Genomic DNA, 27,178 nt, shown 5'->3' on the forward strand with positions numbered 1-27,178 from the left:
GAAAAACCACGTGCCAAGAGTCCCAACCAACCTCAGTATTTTTTCATAACATCATTTGGTCTTAGAGGGATAGTTCAGGAATGAGTGTCTCTGCTGTGAATAAACATGCATGTAGTCCAGCAACTCCTTCATTTTATTTCCATTCCTTCCACCAATTTCCAGTACAATTAAAATTTAGCAATTTTTGTAAACTCATCTTTCAGTGGCTACCTGTAAATATGGTTACAGAGATGTCTTTTTTCTTTGTACCTTCCTAAGCTTGTCCTTTTTTAAAAAACAAGAACTTGTCTTTCTTTTTTTTTTTTTTTTTTTAAAGATTTACTTATTTTTATTTGTACAAGCACTGGGTACAGTCAGAAGCGCTGGAGGGTGAGAGAATTCACCAGAGCCAGAGAGGGGAGCAGAGCAGGCAGAAGGACTGAAGTACACTGCTGAGGGGAGCAGCGGGCAGCAGGAGAGGTCTGCATGCCATGCGGGACCCTCCTCTGGTGGCCGGGGAGCAGCCGGGGATTGAACCCACGCTGCAGAGGCTGCAGGCAGCTTCGCAACCCAGCGCTCAACCACTGCGCCACCAGGGAGGCCCTGTCTTTTTTTTTAATTAACGTAATTTTTAAAATCTCATTTCATTCATCAAATTTACCATTTTTAAAGTTACTGATGATAAGGGCATCTGTCATTTATTTTTTTAATTTTGAAGAAATATATTTTATTTTTAAATAACTTTATTGAGATATGTTTTATATGTCATAAAATTCACTAGTGTCAAGATGTTCGTAACCAATATTCATAAGTATTATTTGTGGTAATCAAAAGACGAGACAGGTCAGCTGGGGCAAGCTCAGGGCTGGACCCAAAGCAGGAGCTACAGTGGTGATGGGGACATAGGGAGGCAGGAAGGCCTCTTGTCCCTAAATTTACCAAATGTTTATTCACTGCCACGAAATGCTGCACTCCTTCTGACCTAGGACTTTGTGTCACAATGAAGAAAAACAAGGTGTGCTGACTGCAGAGTATGAACCAGGAATCATCATGTTGCAAGAAAGGAAGCGTGAACAGGTGTCAGACCCCACAGAAGGAATGTCCCCTGAGCAGGGGGACCTGCCATAGAAAGAAAGGACTTTAAGCTGATGAAGAGGGAAAGAAAGCAAAGTATGTGGCGTACAAGAAACTGGGCTACAGGCCAGAGGTGCAGGGGTGGGGGTGAGAGGATTCACTAGAGACAGAGTGGGGAGCAGAACAGACAGATTGACTGAAATCCACAGCTGAGGGCAGCAGCAGGCGAGACAGGAGAGGTCTGCTGTGCCGTGTGGGTTAGCTCCCTGGCTGGGGATCAGTGGCTGCAGATTGCTTCATAGTGCTGAGATTTAGCCTTTTGTATCACCAGGGAGTTCCCCAAAAGGTATGTTTTTAGTAAGTGTAGCTGGGGAGGAAAGGACTAAAACAGCATAACCGCCTCTGAGATGGAGAGCAGATTGTGGACCTGTCCCATCACTCAGTTACTCCTTGATTTATAGAATTCTTGTTGCTATAAAATAAATGTAAGTGCTTATTTAAAAAAAAAAAAAAGGTGGAAACGACACAAATGCCCATCAACAGATGCATGGGTAAACAAATGAGCTGTTTACATACAATGGAACATTGTTCAGCCTTCAAAAGGAAGGAAATTTTGACAGTGCTATGTGCTACAACAGAGAACTTTGAAAACATTATTCCAAGCAAAATAAGTCAGTCATAAAAGAACAAATGTTGTATAATTCTGTAGCTGGATCCTCTCCATTATGCAGTAGAAAACACCCTTAGACTAAAAATTAGGAATAAGTGGAATTAATCTCTAACCACTGAATTGCTTTCCTTCTCAGCACGGTTGACTCACTGAATGGCATTTCCTTTCTAGGATGGTTAACTCACTGAATTACACCTCCTACTCCCTCCTTATGATTAACTGTTAGCTGCCTTCACCTGCATTCCTGGGAACTTGGAGAAATGATTATTACATCCTTAATAAAATTCTGTCTCTCTGAGTTGATAGTGGCATCAGGAACAAACATCTACTGATTGCTGAGAAAACACCTTGACTCCTGTCACCTGGACTGCCTAGGACATCCTCGGGCCGGGAAATGTGAAGCCCTGACTTCCCTCACATTCCTTCGCCCCTTATAAAATCCCTGCACTCCTGCTATTCAGGGAGCTGGTTGTTTGGGGGTGCCTGTCCCCCTGATTCTCTTGATGGCCATCTCAAATAAAAATCCTTCATGGAAAGAAAATTTTTCTGGGTGTGAATGACAGACCCTGTTTGGTTGTTTACAATTCTACTTACATGAGATGTCTAGGATAGTCAGATTCATAAATAGAAGTAGAAAGGTGGTTGCTCGAGGCTGGGCGCCCATCTCCTTAGTCAGAAAGTGGAGAATGTGGAGTGATTATTCAATGGGTTCACAGTTCCAGTTTGGGACCATATAAATATTCTGGAGGTGGGTGGTGGTGATGGGTGCACACCAATGTGAATATATTTAGTGCTACCGACCGAGCTCTCTGCTAACATGGTTAAAATGGCCAATTTCATGTGTACTTTACCACCATAAGGGAAGAAAAAAATGCCATTTCGGGTGTACAGTTCAGTGATTTTTAGTAACTTCACAAAATGATGCAACTATCATCATAAATCAATTTTAGGACCTCCCTGTTGGTGCAAGGGGTTGAGTGCAGTGCTCTAAAGCTGTCTGCAGCCTCTGCAATGTGAATTCAATCCTTGGCCAGGGAGCCACCCACATGGCACAGCAGACCTCTCCTAGCTCACCCACTGCTCCCCTCTGCAGTGTATTTTGGTCTATCTGCCTGTTCTGCTCCCCACTCTGTCTCTGGTGAATCCTCTCACCTCCCATACCTCTGGCCTGTACCCCAGGTCTTGTAAACATAAATAAATAAATCTTTAAAAAATCAATTTTAGAATATTTCCACCCCTGCTGTACTATCCCTGCTGCCTGCTTACACTGATCTACTTGCTGTCTCTCTAAAGTTTCCTTTTCTGGATGTTTCCTATAAGTGGAATTACACAAAATGTGGTCTCCTGTGCCTGACTTGCTCACTTAGCGGAATGTTTTTGAAGTCTGTTCATGATGTCACGTGTCAGTAGTTTGTTCCCTTTCTCTGTGAATAGAACTTCACTGTGTGGATATAGCTTGGATTGCCAAATACTCATCATCAACTGATGGATGTTTAGGTTGTTTTCAGTTTGGGGCTACGAACTTCATCATCATACTTACCCAGAGAGCCTAAACCTTTCCATGCTGTGTGTGTTTGTGTGTGTGTATGTGTGTGTACGTGTGGGTGCGTGTCTGTGCATGTCTGTGTATGTGTGTGCCTATGCATATATTCATGTGTGTGTGCATGTGTCTGTATATTGTTTTCTTTAATGCTGCAAGGTGGGCATCACTAGCTGCATTTTGCTGGAGAAAAGAGGGTAAAATACCAAAGTCACCTTGGAGGTTTCACTGGACATGCAGCAGTTTCTGACAGCTGCACTGGCAGCAGGGTGACAGATGAGAGAGTGAAGTTTAAACTGTAAGCAGAAGCCCCTGGTTTCTCTGCAGAGTCTGCTCCCTAACTTCAGCACACAGACTCTTTGGGGGTAGCTCTGGGGGGCTGAACCGTACAGAGGCTCCTATGCTCTGGTGTGGAGCCTCTCAGAAGAAATAACTTCCCTCTCGGCATCCAGGTCTCTGGGGCAACCATCCTGCAAACTCTTGCTTTTCTCAGTGAATGCAATTTAAATTGCATTTTCCAAAGTGGAAGAAATGTTTATCACCATGGCTAAAAGCAAAGCTTCTGGATTTGGACTAGCTGGATTCACATTCTGGTGCTGTCACTTCTTAGCTCTGTGGCCTTGGATAAGTTACTTGTCCTCTCTGTGCCTCATTTTCTTCATGTGCAAAATGTGGACAATAATGCTGTGTACCTCATTGGGTTGTTACAAGGTTTAAATAATAGACAGCAAGGATTACACCAGCAGCTGCCCATAGTAAACCCTGAATAAGTATTAATGATTTTAATTACTTGCCACAGAATTATCCAGAAGCTTGGAAGACACAGAGGGACCCTACATCCTGGCCATACACCCTACATGGAACCTCACCATGGTACATTTTGCCCAGATCTTCACTCTATCTTCTCTCTAAGCTTTCCCAGTTGTCCCTGCCTGTGAAGCAAGAGGGGCAGCAGCTGCCGACACTCCTCCCTAAAAGTGCTCCCTTGGTAGCTCAAGGGCAGAGTGGGCTCCAGACTCAGGGTACCAATGGTAGGAAATGCTCCTTTTCATGGTTTCCTCCAAGCCACCCCCTACCATCTTAATATGGGCCCCATTTCCTCTCAGGACTCCCCCAGTCCCTTCTGCCCAAGTCTGCTGACCGTCCTCCCCTCCAGCCAACTGTGCAATTAGGGCAAGGAGCAGAATGAGCAGGAAAGACTGCGTTGTTTCCCATGCACCTATGTGCACCAATTCAGTCTGGAATAGACACTAGTCTCCTCTGTGCTGAGAATTGCCAGACCCTCCCCTTTAACTCCAGAGGTTGAATCTGAAACCATGGGGGATGGCGGTTCTTTGTAACTGTGCACTGATGGAATCAGGCATGGAGCCATGATTCTTGAACTAGACCAATCAGATTCCTGAGAATTTGGACTGAGAAATTCAATGATGTCAGGCTGCAGTGGTCCATGATTTGGAAGGTTTTTGCACCTTTTGGGGATCATGTGTGTGTGTGTGTGTGTGTGTGTGTGTGTGTGTGTGTGTGTGTGTGTGTGAGAGAGAGAGAGAGAGAGAGAGAGAGAGAGAGAGAGAATCAATCTTAGTTCTTCAAGGTTTCCCAGTCCAGCGTTCCAGGAATCTTTCCAGAACCTTTCCCTTGGGGCCCAATCCTCCTAGTTCAAGCAAGCACCCCACAGGCAGTCTGGTGTTTAGAAAGCATAGCAGGGATTAAATGACTTAAACAATTCTTTGGTGGGAGATCAGACAGAGCCAGGTTGGAATCTCGTCTCTACCATTTTCTAGTTGTGTGACCTCAGGAAAATGGCTCAGCCTCTCTGAGCTTCCATTTGCTCATATAATAAGGATGATAAACTTTACTTCATAAAATTTCTCAGAGGATTACGCAAAGTAATGAATGTGAAATACTTAGATTGGAAAATTTGTTGGCATACAGTTGATGACCAAAAAATGAAAATTTATGTATTATAATTTATACCTTCCTTTTGAATTGACCATTTATATTATGAATTTCTATGAGTCTAAATTAGTAAGATCATTTTTTTTGCTAGCTTTTATATGGTGTATGTTTCCTCATCCCTTTATTTTTATTCTTTCTGTGTCCTAATATTTAAAGTATGTCTCTTAAACGTAACAAATTATTATTTTTTAATCTAGTTTGAAGATATTTTTCTTTTTATTGGAGTGTTTATTCTATTTTCATTTAATGTAATTACTGACATGGTACAGTAGTGTTTAAATCTATCATACTTGCTAGCTTGCTCCTATTATGTGACCCTTTGAAGTCTCAACCAAAAGCCCAGGATGTTTGCCAAAAATCTGTCCACTTTGGTGGAACTTGAACTGTTTCCTCAGCATTGTACAACAGCTAAAATCTATTCAGCTCTTTAGCTTCCTGGCTGAAGTGTTCTATTGGGTTTCCAAGGGTTTTCCCTCTATGCTCAGCTTAGGAGTCAGCCAACGACTTGAGGGGAATGTGTATGTAGAGTTGTCATTTATTTCTCCCCATAACCCCCTTCAAATTGCAGCTACTCTGGCAGCCTTAAACTCTGGCCTCAGCTCAGGAAGACAGTTTTCTGCTCTCCCCCACTTCTCCCACCTGACTATCCCCACACCAGTGATTTGGAAAAATGCCCTCGGGAAAAACCAGGATGGACCCGCAGCTTGGCCACCAGATACTACCCTCATTGGGTGCCCTCCAGTCCCTCAAATGGTTGCTTTATATATTTTGCCCAGCTTTTATAATTATTTTGGCAGGAAGATAATTTGATACAAGCCTTTCCTTATGGCCAAAGCCAGAAGCCCTGTACTGTTTTCACTTATTGAGTCCATCTCAAAACGGCCTTAGAGGGATAGCAAAAGTTTCTGTTGGCATGCAATTGATTTGCTCTTAGTCTACCAAGAATGGAATGACCTCATACATTGGACCGCAGACAAAGCTATCTAAGACATTCAGCTAATAGCAGACTGAAGTTTAGGTATTCGTTAAAAAGTTACGTGGTCCTGAGAATTTGAGTGTTCAGAAGTCTATTACCTTGTGGTCTCCCTGGTGGTGCAAGGGGTTAAGATGCAGCACTATGAAGCTATCCTCAGCCTCTGCAGCACAAGTTCGATCTTTGGCCGGCCAGGGAGCTACCCATTTGGCGCAGCAGACCTCTCTTGTCTCACCTGCTGCTCCTTTCAGCAGTGTATTTCAGTGGTTCTGCCTGTTCTGCTCCCCACTCTGTCTCTAGTGAATACTTTTACTCCCTGCACCTCTGGCCTGCACCCCAGCTCTTGTATGCACAAATAAATAAACCTTTAAAAAAAAACAAAAGAAGTCTGTAACCTTCAAGATAGTTACAAAGCTTAGGTTTCTTCTCAAAAGTTATTGGACCTAGGTCAAAAGGGTCAGAGAAATTAAGAACCCATTTAATGAGTGACTTGGTGAGAAAGGCTTATTTTTTAAGTAGACAGAAGAACGGAGGCGATTATACAAGACAATCATCTACAGCATCACTTCTTTGGGCACATCAACTGAGACAAGCCATTGAAACTAATGTGCACAACTTTGGGATGTGGGAAGAAACCAGAGAACCAAGAAACAACCCACATAGACATGGGAAGAACGTGCAAACTCCATAGAGACAGTGGCCCAGGCCAGGAATCCATTTTTCCCCCCATTATTGTTATAAAGACATCATCTGAGGACTTGCTTTCTACAAAAGGCTTGAAGCTGAGAAACAATAGATTAACAACCAGCCCACCAGGAAGATTTAGGCTGAAATGTAGAGAGATTTAAAATAAAATGAGAGCACTGACATTTTTTATGTTAGGAAGAAATTATGCATATTGGGTGTTTTAGACATGTGATATTTAAGAGAATAAAGGCCTATTTGAGTGACAGTTTTATGACTCCACTTTAAAATGTGTAATTGAATAATTAATTTAGACTTGTGACTTTTTTATGGTGACATCTAAGCTTAAGTAGAGTGTAAAAACATTTAAAATTTCCTTTATTTATAAGTTTGTTAGTCTCTATAAGAATTTAGGATTTGGATTTTGCATGCTGTCAGAAAAACTTAAGTACTTGAAAAGAAATAAACCTATTACACCTATAAATGCGTTTAAAAGTGTTTGGAGTGCTGTGCTAAGCTTGTAAATAGGACCAAACATTATTTAAAACCTCCTCTAAAATTATTGCCCAAATTTGCTAGACTTATAAATAGAATAATAAAATTGGTAAGTTTAACTTAAAAGCCTTTTAAAGGATTTTTAAACTTGTTTTTAAAAATTGAAGACTGACTCTAAACACAAAATTATTGATTGTATCATTTACTCAATTATTACTAATCACCAAGCTTATTAAATATTTTCATTTTTTAATTGAGAGAACATTGGCTTACAACACTGTACTTGATTTAGAGATCTAGGTTCACACATCTTCAGATGCATGCTACCATACCATAGCTACCACAAAGTACCCACCACCACAGCTTCTCCACCATAGTCCATGGTGCTCCCTCACACCTCTGCTCTCTCCCCTCCACCTTGGTAGCCTCAATCCTGTAGTCAGATTTTTAGGTTTTGTTATTGGCTTGGTTTTTCTGACCGCTTTCTTGTCTCTTCATAGTCCACAAATAATTGAAACCACCTGGTATTAGTCTTTCTCTTTCTGACTTATTTTGCTCAGTATTATCCCCTCCAGTTCCATCTGTTGTTTCAAATAGCAAGTGTTTAATTTTTTATAGCTGAGTAGTATTACATCATATAGATAATATGTACCTCATCTTTCTAAATGACTCATCTGTCTTTGGGCACTTAGGTTGTTTCCAGAGATTGGCTATTGAAAATGGAGCTACAGTGAACGTAAGTGTGCACACGCCCCTTGAATTAGTGTTTTTTCATTCGTGGGGTAGATATCTAGGACTGGACAGGACTGGTCTTTTCTCCTACTGAGACATGTGAGCAGAGGAGGCAGCAGGGGCAGCACCCATGGAAACACTGAGAGGGAGATTATCTGAGATGATCTGGGTGGGCCTGGACCCTCATAAGGTCCTCACGTGTGGAAGGAAGAGGCAACACGTAGGCTGGCACAGTAGGAAGTGAGAGGGATTCAACCCACCTTTGCTGGATTGAAGACGAAAGAAGGGGCCCACGAGCCAAGGAACACGGACTGCCTCTAGGAGCTGGCAAAGGCACGAAATGGAGTCTTCCTTAGAGCCTCCAGAAGGAAATGCGCCGGCCAGTGCCTTCCTTTTAACTAGTGAGAGTTGTGAGCTCATAAATTCATGCGCTGGTTTGTGGTGATTTGTTATGGCCATGATAGGAAATGAAAGGCCAACTCCTTATCATTTAAGTCTCAGCTGACTCAAATCAACTTTTAGATGACTACTCTAGCCTCCTTACCTAAAGTTAACCTCATCACTCTCTTGTCACTGCATCTTGCTATTTTATTTCATCCGATGCTGTTCATTATTAGAAAAACCTGCAATAATGGTCAGATAACCAAAGATCTGCTCTCTGTGCTGACCTGTGGGCCCTCTTCGTCCACTAGATTGTAAGCTCCCAGAGAGCAGGTCTTTGGTTATCTGACCGCCATTGCATCCCCAGCACCAAGAAAAGTGCCTACACAAGCCGCAGCTCCACCATTATTTGACAGGTGGATGAGTGGATGGATGAGTGAACTTGGGGGCCCACAGGAGTCAGGAAACCTACTGAGACATCGTGCTCAGTGGCTCCTTTCCTTCGTTTCAACCTCTGAAGCTTCAACAAAAATGTACCCAGTTGCCTTCCTAACCTCAAGATTTTTCCATCCGTCCAGGTCACACCTCTTTGAATGTCCTTCCAAAGCCTTTGGAGATCTCATGCTAATCCTGCTTCAGCCTGTAGGGTAAGGAAAAATGTCAGGCTTTTCTGCCCTCCCGCCATCAGGACAGATGATGGATCCTTGCGGTCCTGAATGCATGCCTGATGGCGGGCGCCTGGAGTAGGGTGTGGGCATCGGTAGATGGGATTCACCTGGGCTAAGACTGGGCTTTTAAGGGCGGCGTCACAGGGATGCCAGAAGAAGCCGAGCAGTAGCAGAAGCTGAAAGAGAAGCCGAAGCTGAGAGAAGGCCGAAGAACCCAGATAGAGTGAAGACTTGCTGGGGGCTGGGAGGCCTGCCAGCCTCCCGGCCCCCTAGCACCCCTGCCTGCCGTGTACCTGGTAATCCCAATAAAAGACCTGCAAAAACCACTGAGGACTCTGACTCCTCCTTTACCCGGTCTGCTGGATCAGAAAACCTGCACTGTGTCCTGACCCTTACACAGCCCTTCAAGAAAAATATATGCAAAGAGCATAAACTTTGAGGCCTGGTTCCCATCTGTGTTCACCTGGCAAGAAGCCACAGTTGGAAGATGCTTCGTTAGAGAGAGCAGCCTGGGGAGGGCTCCTGCCTGGGAGAAAGGAAGGGAGTGAAGTTCCTTTCTGCAAATAGTGGATGGAAGGGATGGAGAATCCAGCCCATCCAAATCATCTTGGATAATATGGATTTGAACTGGGAGGGCCTGCTTGTCAACAGGGATGTTCTTTTAAACAGATGATATAAGCTCACATAAGTATCAGTAAATACAAGACTTAAATGTCTGTAAATATACACTCTCTTCCTTACGATTTTCTTAAAGTTCTCTTCCCCGAGCTTATTTTGTTCTAAGAATAGAGTATATAATATATGGAACATATGAAATATGCGTTGTTACCAGAAATAAGGCTTCTGGGCAACAGGAGGTTTCAGTAGTTAAATTGGAGGGGGGTGGGGGGCTGCAAGAGGTATATGTGGATATTTGACTGCATGGAGGGTCAGTGTTCCTAACCCCCACATAGTTCAAGGGTCACCTGTATTGTAAATTCCCTCTGCCAAACAGAGCCGGAGGGGGATCTCTGAGGAGATGCTCTCTGAGTAAACACGGTTAAGTGTTCCCTCTAGGCCAAATGCTCAAGGATGAGTGGCTGCATAGGTTTAGAAGACAGGCCTCGCCTTCAGACTTTGTTCAGTGCTTTCCAAGCTCTGGAGACAGTGCTATTTCTCCAGGAAATGACTTTCCATTGCAGCTGAGAATGTCAGACAAAGCCCAGGGGTGGTTGGTGGAGATAAGACTACTCTGCTGCAAAGCCCTGGTGCAGGCAGGAAGAGCAGGCAGGCACAGGGAGGTGAGGACAGGATGCAGAAAGACCTGGTGGGTTGTCAATTTCATCAAGACATGCAGCTTGGGACCAGGTAATATGTATAAAATGTTTATTGAATCCATTTCAGAACACACGAAAGGTTTTTGGTTTGTTAGCTAGAGATTAGAGTTGTGATGGATTCCTGTCATTAGACCTCAGTCACAGGAAGATCTAGTTTAAATAACAAAAATGAATCTTCAGCTCAGAGGGGAGAAACAGTGGTTAAAAACACTCTAGCTATCACTCTCACAACAGCTCTGATGGCTAAAATGCCCATAAACATCAGCAAAAACTTTACATGTAGGGTTTGAAATATTTACCGTACAAATATCAGGTGTGTTCAAAGGCAAAGTCGTGAACTAAACTGACAGTCATCAGCAATGAAATACACTAGGTCTGTACTGATATTCCATCTCAACCTCAGAGCTTATATATTTAACTGATGACTGCTGTCTTCATTAGAGGCATGTAGTATATGAAAAAGACATTTAAAAACATGTACCACTGGAGTTGAAACTGAAAAAGCAAACCCAAGCATAATTATTTATTTTGCCTGGATCCATAAATACTCACCCCAAGTGCTAGTGCACTAACAAGGACAGAAGCCAGCAGTTAAATAAACCATCATGTTGTTACCTACTAATGTTTCATTTACTAATACATGTCAACCTGTTTGAGGACTTCATTCAACAAATACACAGATTATTTTTGTTTGAAATTCTCAGATCCCCTTTGGACACTTCTCTTCTATCACTCTCTTAGAAGAATAAAAATAAAACAACTTTTTAAACAAAATTTCCATGTTATAAGTCATCAAAAGCACAAGTCTGGTCACATTTCAGATCTTCACCCAGAGGGAAAAAATATCAGGGCTTAGATGAGCTTAGACGGTCTCTCCCCCTGTTGGCAGCTCAAACTGTTCCCAACCTCTCCCAGCCACCTCCTGCCATACTGGAAGCCAAGCTGGCTCATGTCTCTGAGATTTTATAAACAAACTTTCTCAAGACTAACAGGATACCTAGAAGAAGCCAGGAGGGCCAGTGAGCTCTCTTTTTTTCTGAAGCTGTTATCAGTAGAGTCAACAGTCAAATACAAAGAGAAGATCACAGGGGTTTGTGCTGGACAGAAAGCCCCAATCTGGAGGAAGCAGTGTTACGGATACAGCCCAGTACCACAGCCTGCTGCCCCAAGCAGCATGTTTAGACCTCACATATTAAACATTCCAGGCACTTCTTTAATCACAGGGAATGAACATCTCCCCAAAAGTTCCTGTTCACCTGCCCCTACCTCATCCAGTGTAAAGCACCCAGACGTTCCCTTTGCTGCAACCCTCTGCTCAAGAGGCGCGTGGAGCCTCCCTAGCTCACTACTGCTTTTCTGAATAACCGTAACACTCATACCACAGCCATTTCCAGAGCTCCAGCCTCTGAGCCTCAACAACCACCAATCACTTTCACCCTGAACCACTGACAGTCTCCCCTCCTATGGGGGTTTGCTTATTTTTCAGTTTGAAGACGTACCCCCTTGGAAATGAACAGTGCAAGACCCTATGTGCAAATATTTGCAAACAATTTTTTTTTTGAAATGATGCACATTTAAAAAATTCAAGTCAAATCCAGGAACAGTCTAGTTGGTTGGTATCAGCTGGCCCCTGACTCACATCAGGAAAATGGTCCATTTGTGAAATGAGAGAGGGATGAGGACACCAGCTACTCCACCAGGAAGGTTAGTCTCCTTGAGCTTGGAAGGCAGCCTGGGAGGGAAATGCCCAGGCTTAATGAAGGACGGGGTCTCTCTCACCCTGTGAGTGAAAGATGTTTGTGGAGGCAGCATGTAGGATCTGAGATAAGTGAGGAGGGCCCCTGACCCACCAGGGGGCAATTCTTTCCCAGTAATTCTGAAATTAAATTAGGAAGATGCATGTCCAGCAAAAGCTTGGAGGGCGCTGCACAGAAAGCGGAGGGGGGTGACCCCTCTCTACTACCTCTTTTCACCCAAAAGCCTCTTATCACAAGAACCCAACGAGGAAGCCTCAAAGCCAACAACACACCTATGCTGGCTCTGTGAGGTCCTGACGATGCCCGCTGTGGTAAGAATGCCAGGGGCACGGGGGTGCAGCGGGCAGCCCCACGACTGAGGGAACAGGGCCCAGAGATGAGGATGTGAATCAGGTAAGGCTGCAAGTTAGAAAGTGGACGCTGGGCCATTGTGTCTGTGTGGATGTCAAAAGGGATTTCCCCCGGGGCACTTAGGCCAGGCCTGGACCCAGAAAGAAATAAGGCAGTGTTGCCCAGAGCAGAGTCCCCGGGAGACCCACAGTTGGATCCGTCCTCATCTCGGTTGCTGGGCAGGAGCTCAGAAGTCTGAGGAGGCACTCAGCTGAGGGAAGCACAGTTCAGGTCCGAGTGCTCCTGGTCGCCCCCTGGTACCTCTGCCAGCTCATCAGGGCTGTCGGTGATGTTGGGCTCGCTGGAGCACTGCCGGTGGGGCGGGGAGAAGTTGGGTGGCAGGAGCAGGCATTTGTCCTCACCCCCCGGCTCCTCCCCGAGGCCCGAGTGCATCATGGTGGCCATGGCCAGTAGCTGGATGTCCGAGTGGGCGTTGGCCACCGTGTGCCGCCGGACGCTGCCACACTTCTCCAGGTAGGCCTCCCCTTCTTGCTCTGTCAGTGGGGTCAGGGCATTCTCATTCAGTGGCCGGCTGACCGTGTTTGTGGGCGAGCCATGGTTTAGGAGCATCACCTTGGGCCGGACCCTGGAGTGGCGTCTGGCTGCAAAAGACCAACAGGTAAAGGCTCAAATGGGGAGATGGGTGAAGGCTGGAAGTTCCTGATTAATTTGGGGGAAGAGGCAGGTGCACATGCCACTTTCAGGAACAGCTTTAGCTGCAGCCCTGAGGAAAAGCAAGGGAGAACTCAGTGATGTCTGAAGAGTTCACTTGCAACTTTACCTCTCTAGCCCAGTTCCTGCCCCCCAGATGCTGCATCTGCCTCAGGAGCTCCCTGAGGATCTCAGGGAGTCCGAGGTGAGGTGGAGGGAGGGGGAACTGAGTGGGCTCTGGCCAAGGCCTCTTCTACTTTTCAACCACCTCCTTCCTGCCAAAGCACACCTCTCCCCGCCTTCCACCCACCCACCCCGTGCCTACTGTCACCACTTTCCACAGCACCAATGTCCCCAAGACCCACAAAGAAAACACATCCCTCTCTCAGCAGGGGGATGCAGTGGGGAAAGACAGAGAAGGGCCTGGCAGCATGGATCTCCCCTGCATACTCTGACAGAAACTTGGGGGACACAGCTCCTAAAAGGAAAGCAAACATGTTCTCCATAGACTAGACTCAGACACTTTCAGCTCAGCATCTTTGCTCAGCTCTCAGCTCTCCTGTGAACCCGGAGGACCCTAGATACACACTCTGTTCCAAGGTGGCATCGTCGTGAGACCCATCATGGCCTTCTTTTTTTTTTTCTTATATGAGATTTATTTATTTATTTATTTATTTATTTATTTATTTATTTATTTATACAAGAGCTGGGGTACAGGCCAGAGATGCGGGAGGATGAGAGGATTCACCAGAGACAGAGCGGGGAGCAGAGCAGGCAGATGGACCGAAGGCACTGCTGAGGGGAGCAGCAGGACAGATAGGAGAGGTCTGCCGCACCATGTGGGTATCTCCCTGGCTGACCGTGAATTGAACCAGTGCTGCAGAGGCTGTGGACAGCTCCACAGCACTATACTCAACCCGCTGCGCCACTAGGGAGGCCCCATCGTGGCCTTCTATACTCACAGCCGTTCCCGTGAGGCTGTTTCATAAGCCCAGATATACACACATGCATATTCACATAGACAAAGAAGGACAAAATAGTGAAACCCTAGACATTGGGCATAACAGCGATAATAATCTCTCACTACCAAATCATATGCAGAATCTCAACTTTACTGAGTGTTCCCAACGCTGTCCCACAGTTAGTCCCACCCTCCCTCTTAAACACTGGGGCTGCTCTCATGCCCCCCCCCCCCATTGCTCAGGTGGGAAACACAGAGGCCCAGCCCAGTTCTTTCAGGTTCTAAATGGCAGCATGGAGACTTTCTCTGTATGGGCTGCCACCCTTGGTGACAAACTGGCCCCCTCTCTGAAGTCAGAAATAGCAAACACTGGCCCCCAGTAGGCGCCAGCGGGAGGCTGAGTCATCAGCCCCCCTCTTTGGGGAAGAATGAATAGCAGACACAATGCCAAGGAATAACCAAGGCAGAACAATCTAGGCCAGGCATTGACAGAGGCTCTCTCTGAGGCACGAATGCATGTACCCTCTGACCACACGCTTCTATAATGTTCCCACATTTTTACAATAAACACGTATTACTTTTATGATCAGAAAAACCGATAACAATAAAACAGGAACATCAGAATAGTTCAAAGCATTAAAGAACCATCCTTAAAAAAGCCCTTGTTTGTCTCTTGCTGCTGGTTAAAAGCAAGCACTTGAGATTGGCGGCTGGCAAACCCTTGTCCAGGCCTAGGCCCTAGGCCCTACAACCGGCCCAGCAGGAGACTGGGCGAGACCAGTTCTGAGCATTTATGTGCAGATTGAGACTTGGTGGTAGGTGCCAGCAGGAGGAGGCTCAGAGAGGGGGGGTGTTGTGCAAGGGGTAGAGACAAAAGGGTAGACAGCAGCTATGTAATTTCTATGGGTGACCAATAACGTGCTATGGGAGTGGAGTACCCAGAAAAGGATTTCATTTGGAATGGGGGGGGGTTATCTGGAAAGAAGTGGTACTAATGTTAGATGTTACAACCTGGCTAAGGCTTGGGACATGCAGACAGGGCCAGGATGGGTAGTCTAGGAAGAGGAAAGAGCTGGAGGAAGGGCTGGGCTTGGAGCAGACACAGGGTAAGCTGAGGGCATCAGGGAACCAGGGGCAGCATCTCTGGAGGAAATGGGACACTCAGGCCCAAGCTGGTAGAATGAGCCAGGAAAGATGTCTCAGCTGGTGCCAAGTGTCACCCATCTCTCTCACCTCAGTCCAGCAGCCCAGTGTCCCTGGAGACCTCAAGGGAGGCAGCAACTGACAAGAGGCCGTTGGAGCTCTGCTGAGCAGGACTCACAGACTGAGCCAGAAAGGATGGCGGTCCCCACAGTGCCCACCCCTCCTTCAACAAACACTTCTGGCGAGACTACCTGGAAAAAGCTTTGTTTGTTGTGAGGAAGAGGGATCTGATATGGGGTCTGCTACAGGAGCCTGAACCTGGTGTGTGTGTGCGTGCATGTGTGTTGGTGAGTGTGTTTGCATGTGAGTGAGGGTAGGTATGTGTTTGTTCTGGGGGCAGGCAGGGTCTTAGAAATAACTGTTAATGGAGGGTCTACTATCTGCTAGGTAACTGTCAAACAAGGTCAATGTGGCAAATACCTGGGCAAGGTACAGAGCACTCTGGGTATTCAGAAGAGAAATCATTTCAGAAGAGCCTTTGGGAATGAATGTCTGAACTCACACTGGCCCTTAAGTCACTCAGGGGACATGGGACACCATGGGGAGCCATGTGCTCCCTGCCCCCAACAACCTCGTGGTCTAAAGGGAAGACTGACAAATAATCAGATCATGATGACATAGCGCCCCCAGGGTGAGGATGTGTTTTGGGGTCCACAGAAGATGGAGAGGCACACATGACTGCTCATCTATAGTAATTCCATGAGGGCAGAGACCCGTCTAGCTTTAGGCTTTTACACCGCAGGGAGCAGCTTGGGGGGTCCTGCCTGGAGACCAAACAGCTTCTCTGTGCTCAGCCTCCGAGGCTCAGAGATGGTAAGTCATTTACTCCAGGTCACACAGCCGAAGCCGCCCTTGGCTGTTCACTGCTGATGACTCACAGGGGAGGCTGACAGCTCTTCCTTCTGCTTCTGGGTGGAATGTTTTGATTCCCAAGACTGGGTGTGGGCAGAGCCCAGATCACGGTGGCCGCTGACTATGTTAAGACTCCTGGGCAAGCAGTGTTTGCTCACTAAGATCCCACCAGACTTAAGCCAACCCCCAGAGAAGTGCGTCAGTTACGTCCCCAGGGGGGCTGGCTCCCGCTGGGCCCCCTTGGGATGCTTTAAAACTGAAGGCTAGGCCTGGGGCTGACAGCTCCCCACACTGCTGCTGCTTCCTTTCTTCACTGTCTTTTTCTTCTCTGCACCAGGGAAAGCAGACCCTGCCACTCAGAAGAAATTCTCCCATTAAGAGACTGATTAAGGGCCTCCCCCGGTGGCGCAGTGGTTGAGCGCTGGGTTGCGAAGTTGCCTGCAGCCTCTGCAGCGCCGGTTCAATCCCCGGCCACTGGGTGAGGGTCCCACATGGCGCGCAGACCTCTCCTGCCGCCCGCTGCTCCTCTCAGCAGTGTCCTTCGGTCCTTCTGCCTGTTCTGTTCCCCGCTCTGGCTCTGGTGAATTCTCTAGCCCTCCCGTGCTTCTGACTGTACCCAGTGCTTGTATGAATAAATAAATAAATCTTTAAAAAAAAAAAAAAAAAGAGACTGATTAAGATAAAGGGATCCCCTGGGGCCTAAAATTGGTATTTCTCTTGCAGTGGTGCCCCTTGAGGAAGGAGAGAGGCAGAAGTGGGGTCTGGGTCCCACCTCCTCAGCCTGTACCTACCTCCAGGCCTCCTGGCTTTTCACACGGGGTGGGGTGAGGGGGGCCTGCATTCCTTCCTCACTCACCAGGCGCCCCACTGAGCTCTGGCTGGTTTATTCTCTGCACCAGAGCCAGCAATGGCAGCTTCTTTCAAACCCCCAGAAAGAAGCAAAGCCTAGATGAGGCGTCCTTGGGGGGCAGGAAGGGGGCTTTGTTGGGAACTCAGTTCCCAGCCCTTTGATCTCACAGGAACAGGGGCAGCCATTGTGACCTCTGTGCACCAAGCCCATAGCTGAGCTTCAAAGAAAAGGAGATTCCCACCCCTTCTTGCGCCTCTCCCCTGCAGAAAAATGCAGTTTTCACCACCCGGTCTCCAGGCCCAGGCACCTGAAAGCCCACGAATGCCTGTTTGTCAAGAGGAGACGCTACAGTATCTGAGGAATACGGCCCTCCCCGGGGGACAAAATGGAGGAAGATGAGGAGGAGGCCAGGGCTCCTGCATGGGAGAAACCAGGCTGAGTGTTCACTTTGAGGGGCTGGAAGCAGCCAGGACAGCTGCATGGAAACTTCAGGAACTAGACAGAGACACAGGCCTGGTCTCTAACAAATCTGCCTGTTCTAAATTTTAACATTTCATTATCTTCCTCTATACTCCCATTCTTGCTCTGTCCTAGAACAGTGACAGCTTTGGATGGGAGAATGCACATATACACACGCATACACACATGCACGCGTGCAAACACACACACACACTCACTTCTCCAAGGCCTTGAACTCATCTTTAACCTCTGAAGTGAGCCTTGTATATCCACATCCAGAGCGATGAGCTTTACTCCTCAAACCACTGGCTTGGCTGGCAAGAAGAGAGACCTCCTAAGAACCCCCAGGGGATCAAACATGCCTGGGTATGTAGGTGCAGTGAGGAGCACCCCCTAGAAAAGGATTGTCCTTGGTGCAAGAAAAAAACCTTAGGCCTTTGCTTAATGTGATAAATGTGTTATTCTTAGTTTAGCTAGAAAGTTGGAGGCGTCCCCTGAGAGCAAGTCCTCACTGAACACACTTACAAATCTAGCCTGTTGGGGTTCAAGGTCCAGCTGGTGGTGGAGTCCCATTCATAGCCCTGTCCACCTGCGCCACACTCAGAAAGCCAGGCCCGCAGGCTGAGCTGCAGCAGGAAGGTGGGCTCCTGGCGGCTGTCATTTCAACTATGCTTTGTTGCCGGTCCTGGGAGAATGAGTAAGTGAAGGAGGAGGGGTGGGGGACGTAGGACCTGGCAGGCAGCAGGCTGGAGCCAGTACCCTCTGATTTGTGGTGGCTGAGGTTATGGTGGTGTCTCCAGAGAAACATGTGCGGGTGGTGAAAACTGCCTTTTTCTGCAGGGGATTGGCGCAAGAAGGGGTGGGAATCTTCATTTAAGCAAGAAGAGGGGGCAAAAGGTTCCAAATTTGGGGGATGTCTCTCTGTTTCTGCCCCTGTCTGGGTGCTGGTCACCTTGACATCAGGCTACAGTTGCCTGTTATCTAGCCAACAATTTTTTTTTTTTTTTTGAGTGCTTATTATCTGCCAAGCACACTTCCAGTTGCTGGAGACAGAACAAGAAACAAAACGGTCCTATATTTTGGGGACTTAATTTCAGAGGGTAACTGTAGGCTGTCTTTCAGGACTAGCCTTATTATAAAGCCGTCTCCCCATCTAGACTGTGGTCTCCCTGAAACAAGGAACAGATCCAACTCAGTGCCAGATTGTCTAGTTCAGAGCCTGATGCTAATGCTTGACGTACAGGCATTGACAAAGGCTCCATAGGGATTTGTCCCAAAATTCAGGAGACTTTCCTTTGAATGAAGACTCTGGCAATAAATAAGAGTAGGGAACAGTGGGGTCGATCTTGTTGATCATATACTCATTTTGGCTTCACATTTTGAGCAGTTTTCAAAGAGATATACACATTGTGGCGGGGTGGGAGAGTGTCCAGTCCATGGGAAAGAGGGTGCAATAAGGTTTGGTTTCTAATATCAGCTACAGGAAAACTAACATCCCAGGCACAGGTGAAATATCAAAGCCACCGATCAGGCAAGCACCACCACAAAGACCCACTACTGGTCCCCAGGGAGGAAGCCCCAAGTGGGGAGGTTACCGCAACATGGGTCAGCCAGGAAATGTGAATGATAAACATACACAGATTTGCAGGGACCCACGTGGGGACCAAAGGCCTGGGCACATGATCAGTAAAACACAAGTTATTACAGCGGCTCCTGCAGCGCCAGCCATGGCCTTACCTAGCATGTATGTGGGGCCTGAGATACCACGGTCCTCACTGATGCCAAGGAAGGGAGAAACCACTTGCTTCACCAGATCCTCCAGCTGTAAATATGCCTCACTTGGGCCTGTGGGCTCATGAACACTCTGGAAATGAACATGAAGAGAAACAGAGGTCAGACAGAGGCAACTGGCCCTCAGTCAACACATCTGATCACCCTGCGTCCACGGCTGTGGTCCTCCCAGGTGGCATCTGCATGGCTAGATGACCCAGAGGCCTGAGGTCCAAGTCTCTTGTCATGGGTGACCATGATTAGGACTGTGTGTGACAGATGCAAAGGCTGGGGTGCATGGTCCCCACCTCTGCAGCATGGGCAGCACTGTTCCATCCCGCCCAACTGCAGGGTTAAGATCTGATTGGTCCTGATGATGTCATCCCACCCCCACCATCATGCTGACCCCTCACACTCAGCAGGCAGGCACTTTACATAAGCGCATCACATCAGCATTTCCATGTCAATCACTACAGAGGCCTCCTGACAACCCAAGGACAGTGGCACTTTTATTATGGCCCTTCTGGAGAAAAGAAAACTAAGATGGAGATAACTCAAGTAACTGGCCCAGGAAAACACAGCTGGTAAATGTTCAAAGACTTGGGATTGGACCCAGGCACTGAGTCCATCTTATTGCCATTTAGTGCCAGAAAAGAAAGGGGCCAGGATATGGGTAAGTCCCGAAAAGTAGAAGAAAAGGGAGAGTCATTCTGGAACTAGACACGCATTTAGCAACCCATGAATAGTCAGTTCAAAAGCCTAGAATGACAGGCGCCCCCAGAGATAAGCCCCGAGGAAACACCAAATGACCGCAACACTCAAAGCAGGAAGGAGCCAGTGAAGTAACCCATGTTTTCTAGAAAAGCAGCAGACTCCTAGGGAACTGGGCCCTCGCCACAGAGGACTGGAGGTCACACTCTTATGTTTAGGGGCTGCAGGGAAGCGGAGAGACAAACTCCATGGGGTTATGCTCAGCCCAACGGGATGTCCTGTCAGCTTCTCCAAATGGATCAGATTTAATCACCTTCATTTAAAAAGTGAAGACAGGGGCCTTCCTGGTGGTGCAAGGGGTTAAGACGTAACCTATGAAGCTATCCACAGCCTCTGCAGCATGAGTTCGATCCCCGGCCAGGGAGCTACCCACATGGTGCAGCAGACCTCTCCTGTCTCGCCCCTGCTCCCCTCAGCAGTGTATTTCAGTACATCTGCCTGTTCTGTCCTCCACTCTGTCTCTGGTGAATCCTCTCACCCCCCGCACCTCTGGCCTGTACCCCAGTTTTTGTATGCAAGAATAAATAAATCTTTAAAAAAAAAGTGAAGACTCCCACCACTGAAGTTTGGGTGGACCACAGGGAAGATGGTTGGGCCAGAAGTGGAAGGGACTCTGACAGGGGGGCGGGTGACTGGCCAAGGGGAAAGCTCTCCAGGAAAGAGGCTTGGTCACAGGGAGACCTGTCTGAGCTGGGGGGGGGGGGGCCTGGGAGGGAGGGACCCCTGTTGAGTCACTTAAGGAAACAAACAAAGAAACATATCTGAGAAGGGTACAGAAGACCTGGAAGCTGGGACTGGAAATGGGTCAGCAGAAATGGGACAAGATAGAGACAATGTGAGGGGACCTCAGCCCCGCGGAACAGCACTTCAGCTGAGACATGGTACATGGTCATCAACGTGATATGTCACTACTGATAACTGAGAGATGGGATCTGGGGACAGAGGACAGAAAATTCTCTGGCACCTTCTATCCCTGACCCTCTTTTGTGTGGTGGCCTATAAGCGAGGATCGTGTGATGTCTCAGGCACTAGCCGGGAAATGTCTCCCTGCCCTTCCTGTTCTCACTGGCCGGCATTTGAGTATAGCCCGATTCTTGAAAAATCATCAGCAATGCTAATGACTAGCACTTAGACAATGCTGTGTGCCAGGCACTGGTCTGAGGCCCTCACACCTATTAACGCGTGCTGGGAGAAGACAGATGGGGACTCAGGCTTGCTTCGCTGCAGTTCTGCTCAGAAAATCAAGGGGAAAGCCAGGGAGGCACACACCCGCCCAGAGGGAGGGAATCTCAAGGCTGTGAAGGGAGAGAGGGTCCTATTCATGCCCCTGGGGATTCACCCCAGGCCTCACTCAAATCAAAGTATTTGGGGCCTCAGAACTGAGGGGATTTTTTTTTTTCATTATTTTCCCCTTCCTGATATTTCCCATCTGCCAGATTCTCCCCACAAGCCTTTTCCTACTACAGTTCATAAGCATTAAGCTAACTGATGACGTAGAAAGGAGAAGAGGTAAAAGGTGGTAGAAAATGGAAGAGGAACACATGACTTGGTGAGCGATGGTTTCTCCCAGGGTAGCTGCTGTGAACTTGGCTTGGGGGGCCCTGCATGCAGGAGCTGCCCTCAGCCCTCTTCTGGCTGCCTACCTAGCTGTGGATCTGCAAGGCCCAGTGCAAAATGAAAACGCTTGGGTTGCACACCCTGCCTGCTGCCTGGGTAGGTGGGTCCCCTTGGAAGGCACCATTCTGGGGTGACCTTAGGATCTGGCCAACTCCCTGCTGGAAGGAACCAGATCCCCACATGGGGCAAACTTTCAGGTTCAGTCCCAGCTCATTGATGGTGGAAGCATACAAGTTGTGGGGTGCCAATGTTTAATGGGGCACAAACCAAAGCACAGACCACAACTTAGCTGAGAGAAGGAGAAAGACACCAAGTCCAAGGAGACCGAATCAAGGCAAGGGAGACCACACACAAGCAGAGGCCGTTAAGTGGTCTCCACTCAAAGGCTGACAACTTTGTAGTCTGACCTGGTTTTGCTCCTGGTCACAGCTGTCTCAGGTCGCTTAGGAAGCCCGCCTGCCCCCTGAACCTGCCAATGAGCCCCTGGTGTGGCTCGAGCTGGGCTGCAATGGGCTCCTGTTGTCACTTGCCATGTGGCTCCCTGGCATGCCGGCCGAGAGGCACGTCCACTTCCTGGGTGACAGGACTGTGCTTCTCCCTTTCCCCACCAGAATCCCAGCTTCCAGCACTGCACAGGGACCCCAGAGGTGCTCTGGATGTGCAGCAAATGAAGACCTGATCGTGACTGACTAAAGATGCCAAATTAAGCTGAGATGCTCCAGTTATGTGGTCCCCTCCCCCACTCCCTGCAGGGGCAGTCCCGTCTCTCTTCCCCGCCCTTGGCCTTGGGGTCACATCCCCACCTGCCTCACCTGTAGGATGAGCAGCATCTGCACAATGGATGAGGGCAGCTGGGGCTGGGCCAGCAGCAGCAGGTCCCCCAACTTCACCTTCAGCAGGACCAGGTCCCGGAAGCCCAGCAGGGAGATTTGGCGGATGGTCAGCTCCTGGCCCTGAAAATGAGAGAATAGGCGGGGTCAGGAGGTGGACCTGCCGCCAACCACATGGGGTCAGGATAATGATGTGTACAGAGCAGCTGGGATGGGACAGGACAGGACGAGGTGTCTCCAAATCCCCTTGGGGCTGTCAGGGCGTCAAAGATTTGACTCTGTCTTTGAGAATGAAAGCACTGATGATGGTAAGATGCGACTCACCCTGCCTAATTGACTCAAGGTAACACGAGACACCTGTCATCGGGCCATGCTGCTAGATGGTGAGGAAGACAGGGAGAAAGGAGATCAGTCCCACCTCCTCACATTCAAGACTGCAGCCTCGACTGCATCGTTACAGATCTGAGCAGCCATCATGTGCCCCCTTAGAAAACCTCAGACCCCTTAGACTCATTTATAGACAAAAGAAACTTAGGAGGAAGGCCTCCCCCATGGCGCAGTGGTTGAGCGCTGGGTTGAGAAGCTGCCCGCAGTCTCTGCAGCGCCGGTTCGATCCCCGGCTGCTCCCCGGCCACCCAAGGAGGGTCTCACATGGCGCGCAGACCTCTCCTGCCGCCCGCTGCTCCCCTCAGCAGTGTACTTCTGTCCTTCTGCCTGCTCTGCTCCCCGCTCTGGCTCTGGTGAATTCTCTCACCCTCCCGCGCTTCTGACTGTACCCAGTGCTTGTATCAATCAATCAATCAATCAATCAATCAATCAATCTATTAAAAAAAAAGAAACTTAGGAGGAAAAATAATTGGGAAAATAAATGGAAAGGGGCTTGTTCAACCACGTGCGGGGAACAGAGGACAAAAACAAGTGATTGTAAGAGCTGATTAAAGTCTATGTGCTTGGGTATGATTCTCAATAGTTTAGATGTAAATAAAATGAACCCCTTTTGAGGTAGATATGATCATAAAACTCACTTTACATGTCCAAAACCCTAAAGCCCAAAGTGACAGCAATTTACCCAAATAGAGCTGGATTTTAAACCTAATCACATACAATTGACTCTAGAACAATGCAGGGTTAGGGAATGTGACCTCCCGCACAGTGGAAAATTCATGTGTAAGTCAGATCAGCCCTCATTATCTGCAGGTGCTGTATGTGTGGATTCAACACATGGGGATGGTTGAATAGGAGAATGCAGAATGCTTGAGTCAGGAAAAAAAGATCCGTGAATAAATGAGAGTTCAGACGTTTTTTGTTCTGGATCAGCTGTATATAATTTGTAAGCTCCCAATGTTCTCAAAACAGAAAAGGAAAAGGGAACTTCCTAGGCTCTCCTTTGTACCTGTATATACAGCATACATCCAAAATTGTTGCTCTTTCTAGAATCAGATGTCCCTGAGGTCCCCTCCAAACAGGATGAAACATCCCATCCCTTGAGTCTGCCAAGGTTTAAGGGAGATTCATGGTTTAACTTCTTAGGTTGCTGAATCACAGGCAAGAATGGTTTGGCCATCTTCGCCTTCCCCTGCAGGTGAGTCCCAAGGAACACACACACCACTAGCCACACTTTCAGGCTCAGCTCAGCCACCCCCTCTGGAAAGCCTTCCCCAACCAGCTCCATGGGCAGCTTCTCCCCCAGCCCCTTCCAAGCTCCTACACTTTCTATTTTTTTGCACCCAGCTCTCTCAGTGACTGCTGCGCATAGCTTTCTGTGTCTTAGCTTCATCTCCAGGGTGCCTTTCACTTCACCAAGGTAGGAAAAGGGAGGCAAAGTTCCACACCCTTGAACAAAGTGGGCACTCAAAAGCACTGTGCACCCAGGAAGCAGGTCTCTCAGACACAGACACACACAGAAAACTGTGAGAAGGGCCTAGCTGGACTAACAGACACCTCAAGTAGGGAGAACCCCTCATAGTGGCTCTCAAAGTGGGGTGTCTGGATCAGCAGCAGCAGTATCACTTGGGAAGTCATAGGGGGGTGGTGGATGGGGGCAATACCAATATGACGAGATCTTACTTTTTTTCAAGAGAAGCAGGACAGTGCTATCCTTAGCCACGTGCCACTAGATTCCTTTGGCTCTGGAGGAAATGCAGAGGGCCCTTATTGGCCCCCCAGGATTAAATTCAGAGCCAAATCAACCCAGCTTCTACACGCTCCCATTCTACACCCACCTGAATACCTACACTTTAGATGCCCTGCCCAAATGGTCCTAAGAGAGACTCAGGTCCGCACAACTTCCTCTCATTATACAGCCAGATAAGATGTCCAGTTAAATTTAAGTAGTTTTTTTTAGTATACGTATTTCCCAAATATTGCATTATTCATTGTTTATCTGCCATTCAAGTTTACCTTGGCCTCCCATATTTTTATTTTTTAAATCTGGCATCCCTAGTCCCAGGTCTGTCTTCTTATGAGAACATCCACTACTGGCTGAGAGACTATTGCAGGGCAAGGAGAGGTCTGCGGGCACAGGGACTGAACTGTCCACATAAATGCTGTAAATCCTATCCTGCACAGGGTGGAGCCGAGGATGGAGGACAAGAGCAGTGGGCAGCAGGATAGTCTACTGGGGTCACCAGCGGCAGGCCTAACATGGGAAGTAGACTGCAGGTATAACCTCCTAATCTGTAAACATTTAACACACACATTTAAAAGAATTTCAAATTCCTTTAGACCATCATTCAAGTAAACAAAGCACGTGGCGCCTTACCTCTGGCACGAGGTAATCTTGCCATGGCTGAGAGCTGCATCACTGCTGTGCCCCACGCCCAAACTTCAGCAAAGCCAGGTTAGGTTAGGTTAGGTAGAAAGCTGTCACCGACATGGAAGGAGTGGGCTGGTGAGCCCAGAGCAGCCCAAGTGTGAGATGTAGGAAGAGCTATTCATCAACCTGCCTCAGGGGGTGTCCCTGGCAGTGAGCAGTCCCTCTATTAGCCTCTGCAGGAAGGTAGAAGGAAATTGAGCCTCCTGGTTGAAGGAGCTGAGCTCACGGAATTAGACTATGGCTTGGCTTTTTTCTAAATCCCTCATTATGCAGGAAGAGAAAAGGAGCTAGGCTCAGAGAAATTCAACGTGGTAGCTTTCCCCAAACCCACACTACCAAGGCCAAGTCCAGGCTTGCTTTCTGCGGCAGTGTGTGGCATTTCATCTTTTTTTTTTTTTTTTAATTTTTTATTTATTTATACAAGCACTGGGTACAGTCAGAAGTGCAGGAGGGTGAGAGAATTCACCAGAGCCAGAGCGGGGAGCAGAGCAGGCAGAAGGACCGAAGTACACTGCTGAGGGGAGCAGCGGGCGGCAGGAGAGGTCTGCGCGCCATGTGGGACCCTCCTCCAGTGGCCGGGGAGCAGCCGGGAATTGAACAGGCGCTGCAGAGGCCGCAGGCAGCTTTGCAACCCAGCGCTCAACCGCTGCGCCACCGGGGAGGCCCGGCATTTCATCTTTAATGGAGGACAAGGCACAGTATTCCCTTCCTACATTGTGGAAGCAGCAGGGAACTTGCTTCTAATTGTGCTTCAAAAAAAGGTGTGGGGGGAGAAAAAAAGGGGAAGGAAAGAAAAAAAAAAACACACTAAATATTCTTCCCGATCTACTCTCTACTTCTGAAAAGAAAAAGCAAACCACTCCAAGAACATGAAGACATATTCAGAACCAAGTGGGTGAGGAAGCTGACAAATTGCTAGGTATGCAGGCGCTCTTTTTTGCTTGAGGCTAGACACTAAATATAGAACCAGAGAGCCCTCCAAAGATCTCCAGAGTCCTTCAACTCAAGCATCCCATCTCCTGGTTCCCTCCAGTTACCAGGAGGCTCCAGATTTTGAAGGCCCAAAAATAAGACAGAGAGCTGAGGACAGCGGGAGGTCGCTCCCCAGTGAGACTGACCTGAACTGGGTAAAATATTGCCTGCAGAGTGGGGAGAGTCTCAGTGAAGAAGTGGTCCCAGACTTCAGCCAGAACCTCAATGCGATTTTCACCTACAGGAAGACGAGAGGGTGGGGGCAGGGAGGGAAAGAAAGAAAATAACTTGTCATTACTTGCAGGAGAGGCCAGAGGACAGGTTGATGTGAAATGGAGCTTTTGGGGGGCAGAGAGAAAGAGAATTCATTGCCCATGGGGTTAAGTGGGACTGGGTGGGAAGATCCAACTGAGATTATACAAACATACCTTCAATCCCCAAACCAGAAAAGGAATTGAAATGTGAAATTTCAACTTGAAATTTCAAAAATTTGAAAATCACACAATAATTGCTATTATCATGACAATGGTTATGTTAGCAGGCAATTGTGATAGACTACTCATCTATAAACTCTCTCAGGAGTAGATATCACTCTATACCCCTTTTGACAGGCTCAGAGGGCAAGTTAACAGCTAGAAAGAAGAGCTGGATTTCCAGAACGTATGCTCTTGACCAACATAATCTGGGAAGATCAAGTGCACAGTTATATAGTGTTTTCTAATCACTAAGATACTGGATTTTTATTCTGGGTTTGAGCTGTCAGTTGAGAGGGCCAGCAACTGTCACCCCACCCACTGCTGTACAGTAATCCT

The 27,178-nt window shown here is 47.7% G+C and overlaps 1 protein-coding gene across 8 annotated transcripts in view; it reads right to left on the reverse strand.

The window, feature by feature from the left end:
- Positions 1–9,981: 9,981 nt before the first annotated feature.
- The window catches only part of PRR5L (proline rich 5 like), a 150,872-nt gene continuing 133,675 nt past the window's right edge, over positions 9,982–27,178 (reverse strand). For 7 of the 8 annotated variants that reach the window (XM_037522450.2, XM_054699265.1, XM_037522451.2 and 4 more), the window contains 4 exons: positions 26,513–26,604; positions 22,562–22,702; positions 19,329–19,455; positions 9,982–13,217 (listed from right to left, as the gene is read on the reverse strand). In XM_037522450.2, the coding sequence (XP_037378347.1) occupies positions 12,823–13,217; positions 19,329–19,455; positions 22,562–22,702; positions 26,513–26,604 (755 nt within the window). In that variant the 3' untranslated portion in view covers positions 9,982–12,822. The remainder of the gene's footprint in view (positions 13,218–19,328; positions 19,456–22,561; positions 22,703–26,512; positions 26,605–27,178) is intronic. The other variant, XM_054699268.1, reaches the window with a different exon arrangement.

This window comes from Talpa occidentalis, unplaced genomic scaffold (assembly GCF_014898055.3).
Source record: "Talpa occidentalis isolate TD23 unplaced genomic scaffold, MPIMG_talOcc4v2.1 talOcc4.3, whole genome shotgun sequence".
Taxonomy (NCBI): Eukaryota; Metazoa; Chordata; class Mammalia; order Eulipotyphla; family Talpidae; genus Talpa; species Talpa occidentalis.